Below are 18,952 nucleotides of genomic sequence, written 5' to 3'. Positions count from 1 at the left end.
ACTATAAGCCAGGGGACCCTATGTCCATGGTGGGGCCAGTCTTGGGCACTGAGCCATGCAGTTGACAGCGCTGCCCTGGCCTTTGCCTTCTGCTCGCACAGGGCCTCAGGGCTGTGAGGAGTGAGCGCATACGGCCTACCTGCTCAGACTCAGATCTCCTGACAGGGCTGTGAGGAGTGAGCGCGTGCGGCCTGCCTGCTCAGGCTCAGATCTCCTGACAGGGCTGTGAGGAGTGAGCGCGTGCGGCCTGCCTGCTCAGGCTCAGATCTCCTGAGCACGTGCACAGCCCTGGGCCTGTGTGTGGCCGTGTAAATTCCTGGTGGTCAGGGGAATATATGGACATTTCATTCCTAGATTTTCTTTTTAATGGTTTAGATTAGCCTGCTGTTTGCCCCATCTACTGTCCAGGGTCTGGGGCAGCTGAGGTGGTCGATACTTGCTTCTGATTGTTTCTGATAAACATTCAGTGGGGGGTGGAGTGGGGGGAGACAAGCTGTTCACATTGAACAAGCTCCCAGTCAGGTAAAATAAAGATAGCAAGACAGTAAAGCAATTATTCTTCAATTAAAAAAAAAAAAAAAGCCAGCCTTGCGAATGTGTTCTTGGGAGGAACCACCAGGCAGTCAAGTAATGACAGTTCTCTGGGCATGGTGCTTTGACACTCCAGCCCCACCAGCCCCTCCAGTGGTTGCCTGACCGTTTTCACGGCTGCTTCGAGATGGGGAGGGAATAGGGCAAATTTAAATGCCTCAAAGCACTATGTTCTTTTGTCTTTCTTGGAGAAAGTGCTCCCCAGTTTATTTCAGGGGTCTGGTTAATTTCTAGTATTGAAGGAGCTGATTGTGATCATTTTTACCAGTGTTCTTGTTCTCTTTAATGGTGGGGGAGTTTTCAGAGGTCCTGACTTGGCCAATGTTGCTGACATCTCTCTTCCCTGTGTTTAAAGGCATCGTGTTTTGCTATGCGAATTGCTGGTTTGCATCTGTCTGTCTGACCTCAAATGAGTCGAGTTTTGTTATTCTGTTTCCAGCACTCTCCTCAGTGGTATAATTTAGGTGTAAAGTTTGGTTTGGGTCCTTTTACCCATACTGTCTCATTTGTCCAAGGTGCAGGGCTGACCTCATTTTCACATTGGGCAAGGACCGTCTTACTTTAGCTTGGTGAAGAATCCTTTTCCCTACAAAATGCAAATATCATTTCCTCATAAGGAATAACTTTAAAGTTGATTTACTCTTTTGATAAAGGCAGTTGAAGACGACTTTGTGGAGATGCGCAAGAACGATCCTCAGAGCATCACTGCCGACGATCTCCACCAGTTACTCATCGTAGCTCGGTGAGTCAGTCCCCGTCCACCGTTGCCTTTTCAGCGACCTGTGGCTAACTCTCCTTATTTAGGATAACTGAGGCAGACTTACAAAATGGAAATGAACGGTTCGCTTCTGAAAACCCCCTTGTGAAATGGCTCACGGAGGGGGAATTACGTTTGGCCAGAGTCACTTCAGTGGACAAGGCATGCTCCTTGTTCTCCACTCAAAGGGAAGAAAGTGAAAGTATTAGTCACACATTTGTATCTGACTCTCTGCAACCCTGTGGACTGTAGCCTGCCAGGCTCCTCTGTCCATGGAATTCTCCAGTCAAGAATACTGGAGTGGGTAGCCATTCACTTCTCCAGAGGATCTTCCTGACCCACGGATCGAACCCCAGTCTCGTACACTGCAGGCAGATTCTTTACCACGTGAGCCACCAGGGACGCCCCACTCAGGGAATCACCCTCCAAATCTGACTCTGAAAGGATTCCTCTGTAGAAGTCTTAACTTGGCTGTTGAGCTGGGTAGCTACCAGATGGTCTTGTCTCCCACAACAACATTTTTTTAAAAACTTCTAAACCAATTTTTTTTTTTCCCCCAAAGGCTTTATTCTAGGTCTAGAGTCTGTAATTTGTTTCTGTATTTCAAACCAGGTTTCTGTCTCTCAGTGCTGGTCAGACAACGCTGTCAAGAGAACGATGGCTAAGAGCCAAGCAGCTGGAGTCTTTAAGAAGAGCCAGGCTTCAACAGCAGAAATGTGTCAATGGAAATGAACTTTAAAGGTCTGACATCTATAAAGAGTAATGGGCAAATTCTAGCCACATTATTGTAAAATTCAAATATCATTTATATCACATTGTTTTGTAGATAATTTGTATCAAAGAAACTGATGACTTTTCCTGAAATCACGCCTGGTAACATCTAAAGTTTATATAATATTCAGTAAGGGCTTTTACCTTACTGATTTTATGGAGCTTTTGAATTTTGTTTTATAATTCTATAAATTAGTAACAATGTACAAAAATGTATTTGATATTAAAAATTTAATATTGATAATGTTGCTGATATACCATTTCCTTAGTTTCCTTAGCTTCAGCTAAGTCATAGGCCAGACTCTGTTGAAATAAGAAATGTGAACATCATTTGAAGAAAACTGTTGCAATTCCAAAGTCAAAGGAATTGTTCACTTCAGATTTTTGTCTCTCCAATGAACAGTGGGTCTGAATATGCATAGTGGTCCAAGTTTGGGGAATGGAGCATACTTGCCGTTAATTCACATATGTAGTATCATTTCCCAGACACTGGACCACACCTTTTTTCCATTTATTTAATAGTTGTTAACAACATGAAAAGCAAGTCTTTAAATGGCAGTGGTTCCCAGACTTTTGGGTTTCATGGACCAGTAATATTTCCAAAAATTGTGGGGGATTGAGAGTTGCCAATTTATTTTGCCAAGTAATGAAAGAAGTCACTGTATTATCTTTTTTTTTTCCATAAAAGAACAGTCTCAGAACAAGAGAGTCCTTTAAATGGAATAAATGTAGCTATTTTGGAAGGAAAAAAACGCACTATATTGTCCTTATTTTTCTCATTTTACTCCAGTGCATTTGGGAACCACTGTTTATGGGACTCACTTAAAGGGAATGCTGCCTGCCCTGTGAAGTTGTTTTGCCCAAAGAGGAAGAGAACAAAATAATTCAACTTTTAAAAAAATGCCTTCTTCAGAAAAAAAATTGGTTTTTATTCTTTTCCTAATAAATGTCATTTAGTTGCTTTATGATTACCTTGCATTTTGAACTTCTTATATGTTTATCCATTAGTTCAGCTAACATTATCTGCTAGTCCAGGAATGCCCTGATAAAACTGTATGTAGGTAGGTTATCACCAAATTACAGTTTTAACAAATTTTTAAAGGAACAAAAATATTATCCATAGCTAGAATGCAAATTGATACAGCATAGTAGTATAATTGTGGCATCAAGAATCTTTGGAAAGGTTAGAACGTTACTTTGTTACACTACCACTGGTTACATATAAAAATTAGTTTCTTTAGTCAGTAATGTAGGAACATTAGAGATCAGTTAAATGATTAGTTAAATTTGGCATTCCCCTAGCCCCGGAGCCTGAACTGAGAAAACAGGGTCAGCCTTGAAAATGGAGCAATCTACTATGCCTCATGAACTGAAGTGGAAATTATTAGTTCTTTAACTTTTCCTAAACTCAAATCTATTTTTATAAACTAATGTAAATAATCTGTTTATACTTAGAATTCTAACTGGTTTTCATTTTTATAACTGGTAGACTAGACTTTCCTTAAACTTTTAGAAATAAAACAAAGGCTCAGCTGGATTTGTGAGAATAAACTTCAACAGAGTAGGTTAGTTCCTGTGCGTTTACTGTGCCAATGTGGATTGTAATTTACCAAAGAGAAGTACAGAATTTGCCTGGTCTTACAGAAAAGTTCCCTTGAAAGGAAAACCCTCTTTCAAATAAATAAAACTTACCAAATTACTAGTACTTTGGGCTGTTTTTCATGAATTATGAGACTCACCCCATGTGATCTGTGTGGAAAATTACCAGAGATGAAACTTCAGTATGAGATGATACAGCATGGTGTCCCCCTCTGAGGGCCCACTCAGGTAAGAGATTGGTACTCTGGGTTTCATAAGTCCTTTTCTCCATGGGGCAATTTGTTGATCTAATGCAATAGTAACCCGATTTGAAGCACTGGGAAAATGAACAGGCATCTGTATTACCCTCATTGGATTTAAACATCACCTCCTTAATTTTAGTTTTCGAAAATCTCTGTGGAATTAATTTCCTTGGAGCTTAAAATACATTTTTATCACCTGACCTTATTTTCTCTCATGTTGTAGGACACCTTAATCGTTTCAAGAAAAGATGGTAAGAGTACATGTTCAGTTCTGATGTTTAGTTTTTAAAATCATGATAACACTTTAAGAATGAAGTATTTGGAAAGGCTGCGACCAAGAGTTTCAGTTATGGCTAACATACTAACCTCTGCTTCTGAATTCTTCAGTCTGACTTAAATCCTAATCTTCAAAATGTTATTCAAGGAATTCTCATACACATCATCACTTTAAATTATAATGACATTTTATTTTAAATAGTCACATCTGACACTTCAAAAAATACCACTAATAAATAACAAAAGTGGAAATACTTATCAAAGTTACAACAGACATAATGTTTAGCTGACAATCACTTCAACAGAGTATGGCTCTAAAGATACCAGACAAACCAATACTTGTTTGGAATAAGATGTGCAACTTTCTTACTGTATGGGCTTACAGACGAGGCCCTGGTTCCACGTGGTCGACATTACAGTCGTGCTTCAGGCTAAAATTTTCAGCAGTTTTGAGAGCCTATACAAGATATTATGGACTGCACCTTGCAAAAAGTTACAACTTGAAAACTTCTTTCAAGCTTTACTAGTATCCAATGTGTATATTTTTAACATTTCTGAAGAGAGAACAAAATTAATAGGTGCTGGTAATCACATCTGATATCTCAGGTTTCATGGCAGACAGGTCTTAATGCTCTTAGACTTTGGGGTGTACAGGGTAGGAATATTTAAAATTTAAGTAGAATGTGGGGAAAATTAGGATCAAATGGGCATACATTCCTTGATTCCAGTGCCATTAGCCCTAACTCTATAGGGAATGGTTAAGCCATCAAAAATTAAACCAAGTTTTTACATTAAAATGTTTCTCCATACTAGTAACACTTAAGAGTCACTAAACTAAGAATTTAACTTGTCGAGGTTAACACACAGAAATAAGCTGACAGAACAGTAACAATTATGAACAATGCTACTCATCTAAAAGGATCGTGTCCACCCTTTGAGTCTACTTCATACATTCTACCCACCCACCCCACTCCAAAAGGTTTCATATTATTATGTCCCAAAGTAATCTATTCCTGAATTACTTGTGAAGAGACAAACTGCTCTGTAGTGTATAAGCTACTTAGGTCCTATTCTAGGATGATGCACTTCCATTGTCCTAGCTCTCAAATTTGGAAATCTGCTCAGGTTCAGTCTTTTAAACCTTTCCAAATTAACGTAATTAGAATTTGTGATCCCTAGATTCACATATAGTACACGCTCTGTGACACCTTTTTTTGAGGGGGTTAAATAAAAGCCACAGGATTCTATGTGACTAAAAACTAAATCTGAATTATTCGTGTCTGGCATTGTGTAAACATATTTTTAAGTTCATTTTGCTGGACTTCATTAACTACTTCAGGATCTGCAGGGCTCTTCTGAACCTTTGCCACTGCAAAGTTTATCCCCTGGGTTAACCCAGCCTGGGTAATGTTAGCAACCTGGACCATAGAACTTCGAATCTTTGCAAAAGGAGAGACTGCTCTGCTGCTACAGCTCTCTGAAGGAGAAGGAGTTACATGAAGCCCTCTCTCAAGTTCAAGCGTGCCAGATTCAGAGCCGGGGGTCTTTTGAGATACAACTGAATGCACTGGTTCAACTGACAAAAACTGTGGGCCTGATGCAGAAAAAGACACGTCTAATTGAGAAGGTCGAGACGGTAGCTGTTCCGTCGATTCAAACTGAGTTTCTTCGCTAGAAACTTGATTGGTCATTTGATTTCCTTCCTCACTAGCCTGCTGAGAAACAGAGCTGGTTTCTGATGGCTGGGTCATTTTGTTTTGTGCATCCTGAACAAATCTGTGGCAGTAAATATCCACAGGCTTAGCAAATCCAGTCAATGTGTGTATGTTGTCAGCAGAAGGACTTTTCTTCAAAGAAGACTCGTGGCCTTTTCCAAGCCCACTGTCATGAGCAATAGTAACCTCTGAAGGAACATGAATGCTGATATCAGTGCTGCTAATAGACTGGGATCGACTGCCTAACCGAGGTGCCGAAGCAATAATACCACAACTAGGAAGAACATAGTCTATTGGCCCTACATTCTCTGAAGAGTTAGTTAGCTGCCTGTCTTCATCAGACTTGGAATTTGTAAGAAATTCATCAGAGTGATACGAGTCATTATCTGAAGAGATTTCCCCTTCTGACTCTGCCTGGGCTTTATTATCCATCACACTTGTGTTTTCCATGGTTTCAAGACTACTATCTGATTTCCAAAGATTTACTTTTAAGTTTGGTTTTAGAAAGTTAACTTTCATTTCAGGTTTTGTGAAGTTTCCTAGCTTTCGCAGATTGCCAATGTTTACATTGGATTTGGTCTGTTTCACTTTTTGATTTAGAGATGAAAATTTGCTCATTAAAAATTTTTTTCCCTGGGCCAAAGAGCCTTGGTTTTGAGATCTGATGCCAATGATGTCTTCATGAGGTTTACTGCTCTTCCTACAGATTAGAAAAGAAAAAAGTTAATTTCCCATGGAATCCAATATGACAGTTCCGATTATTAATGTAAGTGAAAACTCAAGTTGGCCTCAATTCCTTAAAAGTAGCATACTGCTTAATGACAAATCTGAATAACTTCTTTGACTTGATGCTACAGCATTAATGTCCAATACAAATATGTGGGCTAAATACAATTTTATATACAAAAATTTGTCATTTCAACACATAATTAGTATTAAAGAGATGATTAATCAGGTATCTTCATCTTTCTCAAACTTAAAGTCTTTGAAACAACAAATGAAGTATTTTATATTTCATAAAATACATATATTTCGTAAAAGGGCAGAAGCCTTTGTTAAGTGACACGGATGAGTCACCTGCAGGCACTGAGAGGGAAGAGGTGGCACGCTATGTGACTTTAACCCCAGGTCCAGCAAGCAGGCCACAGACATCTCCCGAGTGAGCGGTCTCTCTCAAGCCGGACACACGGGGTACTGAAGAACTACCCTGGAGGAACACTACCTCCAGTCTCTATCCCACCTCCTGAAGCTCTTCATAGTAATCAGATGAGTTCTGTTCTCTTGGACCAGACCTTTTGTCTTTACAAATCATCACTTGTGATGGCACGCTTCCTTCAACTGTTCTCCCTGGCATTCAGAGAGGAGGGGAGGCCGGGGAGGAGGCAGGGAAGCCTAATGGTAGCCTCAACCTCTGTTTTTGCATTATTCTGAGAATCTTTCCCCAAAAACCTCACACCCCAAAATTCGAACTATTCACATTTCAAAACAGCCATATATGGTGACTCACTACAATCTGGGGGAGCACAGATCTACTACATCCATGATCTAAACCACCAGCAAAGGAGACACTGACTATAAATGGATATTTATAGCATTTTAACTAAAGCTGATCTACACACATTGCACTTAGGTTGAATTCAGGCAGAGAAGAGGGGAAAGAGCTCCATTTCCTTATGCTTCCCGTGGGTTATCTGAATTTATTTGAGAAAACTTGGGACATTTAACACAAACAATCTGTGTTTTCTCCTTAGCCAGCCCTCCTGGTTGCTAAAAATGAGAAAAAAGGCAGTCCTATTTACAGCACATCTCAGTACACAAGTTCAACACTTGGTCATACAGGATCACTGGTCATGAGAATATTTCATAAAAATTATGTTAAAAGAGTTATTAAATACAGTACTGCTTTTTTAAAAAGCTACTGAAATAGTTATTTCTAACAGAAGACTGAAAATTTTTATCTAGATGACCAGATGGTCCTCCTTTCTAGTGGAATTTGGAACTTAAAACCTGCTCATTAGATGGAAAAACCACAAATTTAAAATATAATTTGTTTATAGGCTTTCTTTTCCCAAATTAACCTAGTGTTTAAAATATACTGGCTGTTTATTTTCTCTAAAACGTTATTTAAATTTGAATGCTCCCTGTCAGGAGTTTTAAAACATATCACTTGTTTTAACAACAACAACAATAATAAAATTACTACTTTTTGATCCACAAAGATATCCTTCCCCCTCTAAATTAATCAACACAGTATCATAATGTGATTTCTCTCCTTTTTGCAGAGACTTTAAAAGAAGTAAAACTTTATTTTCTCTGTAGAATAAAGACACTCTGTGCAAAGTGGTATACTTACCTCTCAAGCTTTTTCTCTATTATAGGTACATCTAATCCCATGGCTTGCTTGGTGATCTGCAGCATCTCCGCAATGCACTGAAGGGTATCTGAAACCCAAATGTAATTGCTTGCCACTTGAGCAAAAACATTTAAAAACTAGCAGTTCTAACTCAGAACTCAAAATGGGATTTTAATCTTATAATAAAAGCTTGTTATAATTTACAGAAACACACTACTTGTTCTTCACTCCCCTAATTCAAAATGTTCTAAAATGTTAACAGAAAACTAAATGAACAACAAAAGAACCAAATCAATTGGAATTAAAAGTTTATTCGGAAACTCACATCTGTCCAAACACTGTGCCAGACGCTGAGATAATAGGCACGAACAAGACAGGCGTTGTTCCTGACTTTTCCATGAGAGGCGTATGTGGTAGGAAAAGCCATCACACTCAAATGGCCAAGCACACTGAAGATTCCCATAATAGATCTCCTTGCCCAAACTAATCAATTTGTGTCCCTGCACTGCCGGGAACAAAGTTGCTATTTCAAGATCTCAAATCACAAAGGTATTTTCCCTGATCACTCACTTGTATAATGGTATGTGCAGTCCCCAGCTGCACTTGGGCTTATAAAAGCAGGTAAGTTGTAACTGAATACTTTCACCTCTCTTACCCTTCCCATCCTCTTCTGGGTTGCGCATTACAGCTCTCAGTGTATGGAAATAGCCACTTGCTTCTTTATATCTGTAGTGCAGTCGCATGCAGGAGAACTTTGGCTTACCAAAAAGAGTGGGTTCAGGACCTAAGAACCCAAAAGAATATATGTTAATCTTTCACATAACATTAACTTTCTTCTGTATCTTCAAAATACTGATACTTTGATATTATCCAAATACTTCAAAATATTGATTGATTCATCAATTTAGCACTTTTTTTCATCTGAATAAGCACACACGTTTACCATGATGACTTGGTCTAATAAGACTATAAATAAAAACTCTTCAGTCTCAAATATTTAAACTTTCTAGACCCTAGGCTTAATCTTCACAGGACAAGTAATAAACAATTATTATTAGACTATACCACCACTCATCTCTAAAACATAGAAGGGAATCTTAAGAAATGGACTACTTAGACTACTCCTTTCCGATTCCAGTAAGATGTTATTATACCAGTTGCTTAAATAACAACCCACTCTTGGAAGAAACAGTATTTGCTTTCTAGGACCTGGTTAGTATCTTAAAATTTTACCTATTTCTATTTTTTCCAGGTCTTCAAGACTCAGTCGTTGATACTGGTTTACTTTGTCAACTTCATCATCATAACTAGACAAAGGGAAAGGGAGTAAGAAGAGGATTAAAATCAAAAGCATATTTGGCTGGTCGGCTGAGGCATAATAGCAACAACCATTATGCAGGCAAAGTCTTCCACAACACAATACATTCTGGGGTAAAGAGTTAAATATTTAAAAAACTAGATGAAATTTTATATATATATATATATATATATATATACACATATATATATAGTTCAATAGCTAAATGAAAATCAGTTTATAGATCTTACACTAAAGGAAAATTAAATTCAGTTTTATAAAAGCTCTTACAAAAACGAAAACCAACAAGCCTAAAACTTAACCTAAAAGGAAAGCAAAACAGATACTGAGCTACATATTCCTGATTTGGCAGGTAAATCTGATATCCAAAATAAAAAATGATCAGTGCCAACAGGCACCGGGGCCAAGGGCTGAAAAATGATAGCTCATACCAGACCAAAAAGAAGTGACTGTGTATTTGAGAAAAATTATTCCGGTTAAGGCTATGAGGAAGTACTTGCATTTCTGCTAGTGGCACTGTTAACTGGGTGTCATTTCTAAGGCATAAAAAGCAGTAATTCATCATATCCTTATAATCAGAGAAGTGCATGTGAACACAGACACAATTATCTGCACACAGCTGTCTCATTCCTCATAGCAAAAAAGATAAAAGTATGTTAATACCTAACAATGGGGAAACATTAACTATGGTATCGTAATAAAAAATCATGGTATATGGTCAATTACAATAAAAATATGTAGAATACATCAGAACTTGAGATCTATAGGAGATACTATCAAAAACTCAAAGAACACTATTATAAATAACTCTAAAATCACTTTTTCAAATTGATAAAAGTGATGTAACAATTATGTAAGATAAAGCAGTGAAATTTCTTAAAATATATAGCAAAACTAGATTCTTTTTGTGTTATAGAATCTAAAAAGGATATTTACTCGCATTAAAAGAGTAAAAGCTTTAAATCAATAAGCAACTTACTAGGCCACGTAGTACGCAGAGTTAGAAAGCAGTAACAGCACATCCACATCTCTGTGAGTAGCATCAATGAGGCTAAACAAACATGACACAAGGAATTAAATATTTTCATTTTCATCTACAGTTTTTCTATAGCAGATCCCCTTAATGATAAAGGGGATCTTTATCATGATCTTTATCACCTTATGGTGGGGGCTAGGATGGGGAGAAAAATATCAAGTAATCAATGAGTCCTACTTCTGAAGTTAAATGTACACAGTCTATCCATTTGGAGATTTAAAAAAACAAAATCAAACCAGGAACACAGTTTAGGAAGGTGGGGTAGGTGGAGGGAAGGACTGGAGTTGAGTAGCCAAGGAGAAGGGAGGGTTCAGGGAAAATAGGATAATGGTATGCGGGGAGGAGGGGGAATTGCATGATGGTGGAGGGGGCAAGGATTGTAAAGAAAGGAAAATATCAGACTGAGAAAAGAGAAATCTAGATCATCTCACATGGCCTAATCTTCAAGTTACACTGCACATTTACCATATGTTTATACTCATGCAGAAAGTATCCTTTGAAAGACTTTTACGTAAATATAACATTTATGTGCAAAAATGGAACCAAGCCCAAACTATCTTGCTTTTTTTTTTTTAAACTACAGATTAATATACACAGCTTTTAGAGAATGAGTAAACATTTCCTTATTCTAAGTCCACTTTGCTGTATTTTATCTCCACTGTAAAGTCAAATACCAGTGTAAGGGTTAGAAACTGAGTACTGATGAACCATTAAACCAAATACTACTTTTTTTAAAAAGGTCAACGTATGAAATCCACAAATACTCAACAGGTAACATGGGCAGAATCTGAACTCAACCTTTTAAATCATCTACTATTAAAACAGCTTTCCAATCAAAAGATGAAAATTAATCTGCACACTTATATTGGTTCTCAAAATTCCACTGCTGGAGTAGATATTTCTATCTTAGAAATCTTAGAATTTCAGAGATATTTGAAAAACCTGACTAAATGCTACTGAAAAACAAATGGAAAACAATAGGGGGAAAAATGACTAGTAGATGGAATTTAAGTAAAGTCACGTACATAATCTGCCTAAGAATGAGGTCACTGTTTAACAGGTACTGCAGAGAAAATTTCACCAAGATCTTAAATTGCAGTATTTTACATCAGGGGCATCTTGCTGCACCATAACTAGAACAATTTTAATCTAAAATAACAAACTGACCTCAATTTTCACCAAAAACATGCCCCCCAAATACAACTAATTAGATTGAAGAAGTCAGAACCCAATTAATACACAGATTGATCCAAAATACGAGCAATAACTAACCAATCAACCAACCGGAAAGAGAAAACCATCTATTCTACGATCTCGGCAACCTCACCGAGAATACCGTAGACGAACACTGTAACATACAATTTAGTTTTGCGCATTGGTGCTTACCTGCACTATTAAAACTGTCACTTGAGCCAAGCCATAAAAATTACGTCACGACACGTAGTTTAATATGAAAAAAAATTTCTACACCTACTAAGTAGTGCTACTTTATCATAGCTTCTATTTTGACACGAATATTTACATTGGTCAAACATGATCTCAGTCAAAAGCATTACGTCCAGAAAGAAAAAGCACTTGGCACGTCACAGGCAATCAAGAAAGAAGTCAGCCCTCCCCCCACCCGCATTTTTACTTAAGTATAAGCTGCAGTGAATACTTAATTTCCCTCCCCACCACCCTCTGCCCCACTTAAACAGAAATAAAACCTAACCCCCATTTTTTTTTTTTTAAACACAGACAAAGAAAACCCCTTTTGGTGCTCCCCCACCCCTCGCCTGCAGCTTGGAGGGAAGGGCTGCTACTCGTTTTTCTCTTCCCGCCAGTCAGGCATGCCCTCCTTCCACACGATGAACACAAACACCGCCAGCACCACATGCAGCCCCACCACCGCGACAATGGTTGCGTAAAAGCCACTGTCATCGGGGGACATTAACAGGAGGCTTTGGAAAAGCAGCAATTTGCAGGAAAAATACAACCCCACAGGAACTTTAACCATCAGTCCTGCAAAAAGGAGAAAAATCTTGAAAGTGGTCGCCAGGCTGCCGCCTTCGGGCTTGGGCTCGGCAGCGTTGCCGGCGGCATTGCCTGTGGCGTTCGCCTGCCGCTGAGCAGTTGGAGGAGGCCGGTGGGAGCGCGGCATCTGGTCGGTCAGTCAGTCCGTCAGTCCGTCCGTCAAGTAGTCGAAGCTCAGTTAGAGCCACCTGTGCCAAACCTTACGCCTGCAGCCACTGCGGCAACTGCACCGCGGCCGTGCCAAGTCCAGCCCCCAAATACAGCGCACTTCCGCCGCCCACGCTCGCCGCGGTGCGCGCCCAGTGCGCAGGCGCAGCCCATCCAGCACCGCCTACATCAAGAGGAGGGTGCGGCCCCCGATCCCGGAGGGATGCTGAGGTGGGCTCAGCCCTGGCCCGGGTCCGGGGAGAGTGCATGCACAAACACCTTGGTGAAGAGCCGTCCCTCCCGCCCGGAGGGCCACTGGCGCGGGCCTGCGGCACCGTGACTAAGCGCCTGCCCGCACTGCCGCGCGCCTGAGAGAGGTTGCCGCGTGCCTTGTGAGTCCGCTAGTACGAGTACCAGTAGTCAGCTGCTCTCGGTGTAAGAAAAAGCGAGTCCGAGTTGGACCAAATAAAGAGGGGGCTTTGTGCAGATGCTGAAGGGCACCTGGACGGTCCCCCGATTTCCTGTCACATTAAATATTCCCCCAGCCACAAGTGCACCACCCGGCGCTTAGGGGCTGTCACTCGAGTCAGCTCTGGCCGCGGGACGACCAGGAGGTGTGATCTGTGTACGCCAGCGGCTGTCTGTAGGGAATTAACTGAGCTGTGCTCGGGGGTTTAACATAAAAAGGCCCGAGGGTGGGCTCCAGGTGGCTGGACAGTTCCAACTCGAGCCCTGGGAGATCAAGGAAAAGGGAAGGGCAGCCATTCTTGCTGCCTGCGCAATACTGAGCATTTGTAAACAGCTCGCCGTAACTTTTTCTGCCATGTTTAAAATTAAACAGGACCATAACTGCAGTGAAGTCAGTGAGGCACTGGTTTCTGGCGCAAAATTTATGGGGGTGCCAAAAAAAAAAGCCTGACATCAACGAAAGTTTTTAATGCCGTATTTTTTAAAAGTCAAAATTAATGCAAACATACCATGATAAACAAAACATCCAACATGTCAAATAAAGATAGGATCCGACTCTGCAAACTGTCCAACCCCGTCTCACTTGCCTCACCCTAATCCCAGCTCCGTTCCTATAAAGCTTTATTGACAAAAACATGTGGCCCAACTTAACAACAAAAAAACAACCCAGTTTTTTAAATGAGCAAAGGATTTGAATAGACATTTTTCTGAGGAAGACATAAATATCCAACAAACCCAAGAAAAAATCTTCAACATCATTTGTCATGAGGGAAATGCAAATCAAAACCGCAATGTGACAGTACTTCACATCCACTAGGATGATGACAATAAAAAAAATGGGGAAAAAAAGTGTGGGTGAGGACATGGAAAAACTGGAACCCTCCCACATTACTTGTGGAAATGTGAAATGGTGCAGCCACCAAAGAAAATAGTTCGGTGGTGTTTTGAAAGTTAAGCACAGTAGCCTGGCAATCTCCTCTCCTAAGTATATACCCAAAAGAAAAATGGGTGTTCAAACAAAAACTTGTTTATAAGTATTCACAGCATCACTGTTTGCAACAGAAGAGCCAGAAGGTGGAAACATAAATGCCCAAAAGAAGAGTTAAAAAAAGAAAACATGGTCTAGACATACAATGAAATACTATTCAGCCATGAAAAGGAGTGAAGTTCTGCTACATGGCACAATACCCATGAACCATGAAACATTATGCTAAGTGAATGAAGCCAGTCACAAAGGCCACATATTACATGATTACGTTTATATGAAGTGTCCAGAATGCACATATCCAGAGAGAGAAAAGTAGATTAGTGGTTGTTTAGGGGGTGAGGCTGGGGATAGAGTACAAGGATTCTCTTTGTGGTGATAAAAATGTTCTAAAACTGACCAAAATGATAGTCTTACAATACTGAGCATATTCTAAAACCCACCCAATTATATACTTAAAATGGATGAAATGTATGCTATAAGAATTACATCTCAGTAAAGATATTTTGGGGCTTTCTGGGTGGCAGCCGTGGTAAAGAACCCCCCTGCCACTGCAGGAGACATAAGAGACACAAGTTCAATCCCCGGGTCAGGAAGATCCCCTGGAGGAGGGCATGGCAAACCACCCTAGTATTCTTGCCTGGAGAATCCCATGGACAGAGGAGCCTGGCAGGCTACAGTCCACGGGGTCGCAGAGTCAGACATGACTGAAGCAACTTCACACACATACACATGTTTTTAAAAACCATACATGCAGCTGGAGGCAGACAGGTGCCAACTGCCGCACCCCCAAGCCTGAGGGACTGAGGCCATCACACGCTGTCCAGGATCTGAGCCTGCAAAGCCACTCCCAGAGCTACTCTTGCTGTCCTCAACCAGGGGGTACCTGTTCTGGGTCCACACCTCTGGCTCAGTAGACAGACTGTACAAAGGCTCTCTAGCAACCTCAGATAGCCCAACGGCAGGTTTCCAAACATCTCCCTTCAAGAGCAAAGGAAAGCTATCCACCATCCAGAAAATCTTTAAGCCTTGCAAATGATAAATACCAGTAGCAAATTTAAAGAAATTTTAGCAGTAATAGAAAGGATGATAACCACAAAGCATCTCTCATAAGAAGGACAGTTCTTAAAGAACTAATCAAAATGGCAATATAGGGACTTCCCTGGTAGTCTAGTGGTTACAAATCTGCTTTGCATTGTGGAGAATACAGGTTCGATCCCTGGTCAGGCAAATAAGCCCTCACTCTACAACTAGAGAGTCCACGTGCTACAACAAAAGCTCCCATGTGACACAATGAAGAACCCATGTGTGGCAACTAAGGCCCAAGGCAGCCTGATAAATATCCGACAACAACAACAAAAAAGATGGAGGCATATAATTAACTTTGGAAATCCAAATGGGCAGAAAACCTCATCTCTTATGGATCCCAAAATTGCATCCATACATACAGTACTGACTATCAAAGTGAAATAATCCATGAACTTGAAATCATGGAAGGACTCCTTATGAACCTACGGTCAGTATCGTTTTTTATTCATTATCATATATGTAAATACTCCCTTGCATTCTGTTGTTCTTGCAAGCTTGTTTTATGCCCCTTTTATTAAAAAACATATGAAATGTAAAAGAAGATAAAATCTAAATAGAGCCTTTTACTCTTAAAGCTTGGTTTAGAATTTTCTGAAGTGTTTCTGATTCATAATATTGAAAATTATAATTTTAGATTTTAGCCTGAAAGCAAGCAATCTGGTGGATAAATTTGGATCCTGCCATTCAGCTGATATTTTAAAGAACCACTTGAAAGTGGATGGTTTTTGTTTAAAAAAGAATGTTGAGTATTAGTTGGCCTATTTATTTTATGAAAGACCAGGACCACTTAACAACCCATCAAGGTAACTAGCATCATTAAACCTCCTGGTGCACGTGGTTCTGTGCATTAATACAATAAACCTAGCTTCTGGGGCATGGGTTGGGGCTGGGGGCAGGGGAGGACCCATGAAACAAGCTTTGAATTATAGTTTCACAATTTGGGTTTTATCATATTTTACCTCATTACTGAGTTTTTCGTGCCCCTCTAATTTTACAGCCGAAGTTGAATGCCTTGTCAGCTTGCCTTAGTACCAGCCATGTATTTGAGAACTGCCATGCACTTTGCATCCATGCCCCACAGCTTTATGGACAACTGCTAGCAATAATTAGGACAGCTTAACATCAGAAATTTAAGCACATTAGTCACCAGGACATCACTCCAACTTACCTGGGGTCGCAGTCAATAAGGGCCCAGCCACCATGGAACTTTTCGTTATCAGGCAGTAGTAACTTCATGTAACTCTGTAAGAGTTGGCTAATTAGTTCCTGGTGGCTTCTCTGATTTTCCTTATGCAAAGCTTCATGCTCTTTTTCCTTGGTAAATATGGAATAAAGATCTTCTGTCACTGGAATGCCTTGCATCAAATCTAGAGTAGAAAGTATTGATATCTATCATCTTCTTAGTTTACTAATACATTTTTTTAAAAGCAAAAGAGAATACAAGGCCTAAAACAATAAGACTCTCATTTTTAAAAACAGGCATAAATCTTTGTGACCTTGGACTAGGCATGTTTTTTTTTTTTTTCCCATATGGAACTAAAGTCACAAGCAACAAAAAGACAAACTGGACACCATCAAAATCAGAAACTTTTGTGTTTCAAAGGAAAATGCCATGAAAGTTAAAAGGCAACCCATAGAGTAGAAGTGAATATTTAAAAATCATCTATAAGGGACCTGTATCCACGAATATATAAAGAATTCCTGAAAGTGAAAGTTAGTTGCAGTCATGTCTGACTCTCTTCGATCCCAGGGACTGTAGCCCATCAGGCTCCTCTGTCCATGGGATTCTCCAGGCAAGATAACTGGAGTGGGTTGCCATTTCCTTCTCCAGGGGATCTTCCCCACCCAGGGATTGAACCCAGGTCTCTTACATTGCAGGCAGATTCTTTACCAACTGAGCTACTAGGAAAGCCCTACAACTCAATAATAAAAGAATTATTATTAATTATTATCAATAATAAAAGAATTCCTACAACTCAATAATAAAAAGACAAATAAGCCAATTTTCAATTGAGCAAAGAAACTGAACAGACAAGTTAACTTCTTCCTGGTGTAGGATGCAGCTCAAGGCTTACTAACAAAATCCTTGTAATCCCACTCCTTACACGCATTTGGGACAGTGAGACTTCTGGGAGAGAATTGCCAGCCACTGGCCTTTTATGGAGAAGCAGTGAACCCAGACTGCTACTAGCCCGTCTCTCTCAAACTTGGAAGAGATTTAGCTTCAGGGTTAGGATGAAGCTGATATTTTTGATGGTCAAAATGAGAAAGGAACAGAATCTGGGTCCTCAGTGACCTAACTGAATTGCTAGATCAACCAACAGAAAAAAATGTATCAATTTTTCCTTTAAAAAACTGCTAAAATCCAATTTTCCTATCAGTACATACCATATCTGTGGCAAATGAACCAAACTTAATTACATCAGACTTCTCAAATTCCTAAATTGCCTATGTGGGGGCCCTACTATTTCATATATAATAAATAATCAGGTTAAGAAAATAGGATTTTAAAAATATTCCTAGAGACCATATGACAATGTTATGTTTGGTTCTAATCCAGAATACTCTACATTTACGTTAATCCTAAAAGGTAATACTTGCATGGAAATTAAATTTAAAGTCACATTTAAAAAAAATATGCTGTGGAATGAATGCGACTGGGCAATTCACCCTCCATTTTTTCTCTTAAATAATGATAAGAATTGGTTAGGATAGTCTGATATCCTAACACCCTGTTAAATCATGCTTATAAGGAAGGATAGTGTATTTGTCCACAGCAAGAACACATGATAAACATCAGACAAAGAAAGAAAATCATTTTGTTTTATCTCTCAGGCTTGAGTAATAGGAAAACAGAATATTGAGTTTTTACTTGATGGGGTTTTAGGGCACCATATTCCATAATCCAGGAGCCTCAACCTTGCCTTCTGTTACATAAATAATAAACTGACAAATATGTAAGAAAGTGAGCAGTTTCTTTTGCTGCTCCAAGCCTAAAAAATTTGTCAGATTCTAATCTTGTAAAAATTTGATTTATCGGGTAAGATGTTCAATGTAGAAACACAAGTGTATTATAAAACATATGGATTATGTTAATGAAGTTGGTTACTGTAAAATGTTAGTCACAGAAAGTATAACAAATTTTAAAGACATCTGTGTTCCTTACCTATAACAGCTTGCCTGTAAGCATCCTTAAATCGATTCAGGTAATACCTATTTGCCGAGTTAACACCATCTTTCATAACTCCTGCTAACTTCCTTTCTCCTGTCCTTGTAAAGTCACCCTGTCAATAAAAAAGTCACTTTGACACCAAACACAAAAATGTTCCTGAAGTCAGTAGGCTTTTGATTCAAGACTGGAATTCTACAGGCTTTTACAATTTCCAAATAATGTAATTAAAATATCTACTAGTATTTGACCCAGATCCAAGCATGTCAAATAACTAAACATGCTATTGGTGTTATCCACCTTCACAGTTAGATGGTGCTTTAAGGTAAAGCCATTCTTGGCAGTCTGTAGAATATCTAGAACTTATAGGTCAAAACTTATATATAACAAAACAAAAAGATTTTCAAGCCTCCAATTGGTATG

At 39.4% G+C, this 18,952-nt stretch overlaps 2 protein-coding genes across 5 annotated transcripts in view; one reads left to right on the top strand and one right to left on the bottom strand.

Annotated features, from left to right (window-relative positions):
• The window catches only part of MCMBP (minichromosome maintenance complex binding protein), a 39,414-nt gene extending 35,590 nt beyond the window's left edge, over positions 1–3,824 (top strand). For 2 of the 3 annotated variants that reach the window (XM_061403659.1, XM_061403660.1), the window contains exons 15-16: positions 1,245–1,333; positions 1,961–3,824. In XM_061403659.1, coding sequence (XP_061259643.1) covers positions 1,245–1,333; positions 1,961–2,087 — 216 coding nt within the window. In that variant the 3' untranslated portion in view covers positions 2,088–3,824. The remainder of the gene's footprint in view (positions 1–1,244; positions 1,334–1,960) is intronic. The other variant, XM_061403661.1, reaches the window with a different exon arrangement.
• Positions 3,825–4,406: 582 nt separating this feature from the next.
• The window catches only part of INPP5F (inositol polyphosphate-5-phosphatase F), a 94,147-nt gene continuing 79,601 nt past the window's right edge, over positions 4,407–18,952 (bottom strand). For both annotated transcript variants that reach the window (XM_061403651.1, XM_061403652.1), the window contains exons 14-20: positions 18,527–18,644; positions 16,529–16,727; positions 10,602–10,673; positions 9,538–9,611; positions 8,960–9,088; positions 8,305–8,392; positions 4,407–6,651 (exon numbers count right to left, since the gene is read on the bottom strand). In XM_061403651.1, coding sequence (XP_061259635.1) covers positions 5,496–6,651; positions 8,305–8,392; positions 8,960–9,088; positions 9,538–9,611; positions 10,602–10,673; positions 16,529–16,727; positions 18,527–18,644 — 1,836 coding nt within the window. In that variant the 3' untranslated portion in view covers positions 4,407–5,495. The remainder of the gene's footprint in view (positions 6,652–8,304; positions 8,393–8,959; positions 9,089–9,537; positions 9,612–10,601; positions 10,674–16,528; positions 16,728–18,526; positions 18,645–18,952) is intronic.

This window comes from Bos javanicus, chromosome 26 (genome assembly GCF_032452875.1).
Source record: "Bos javanicus breed banteng chromosome 26, ARS-OSU_banteng_1.0, whole genome shotgun sequence".
In the NCBI taxonomy this organism is placed as follows: domain Eukaryota; kingdom Metazoa; phylum Chordata; class Mammalia; order Artiodactyla; family Bovidae; genus Bos; species Bos javanicus.
The sequence above is the reverse complement of the archived record's forward strand: the minus strand, read 5'-3'. Positions and strand labels throughout refer to the sequence as shown.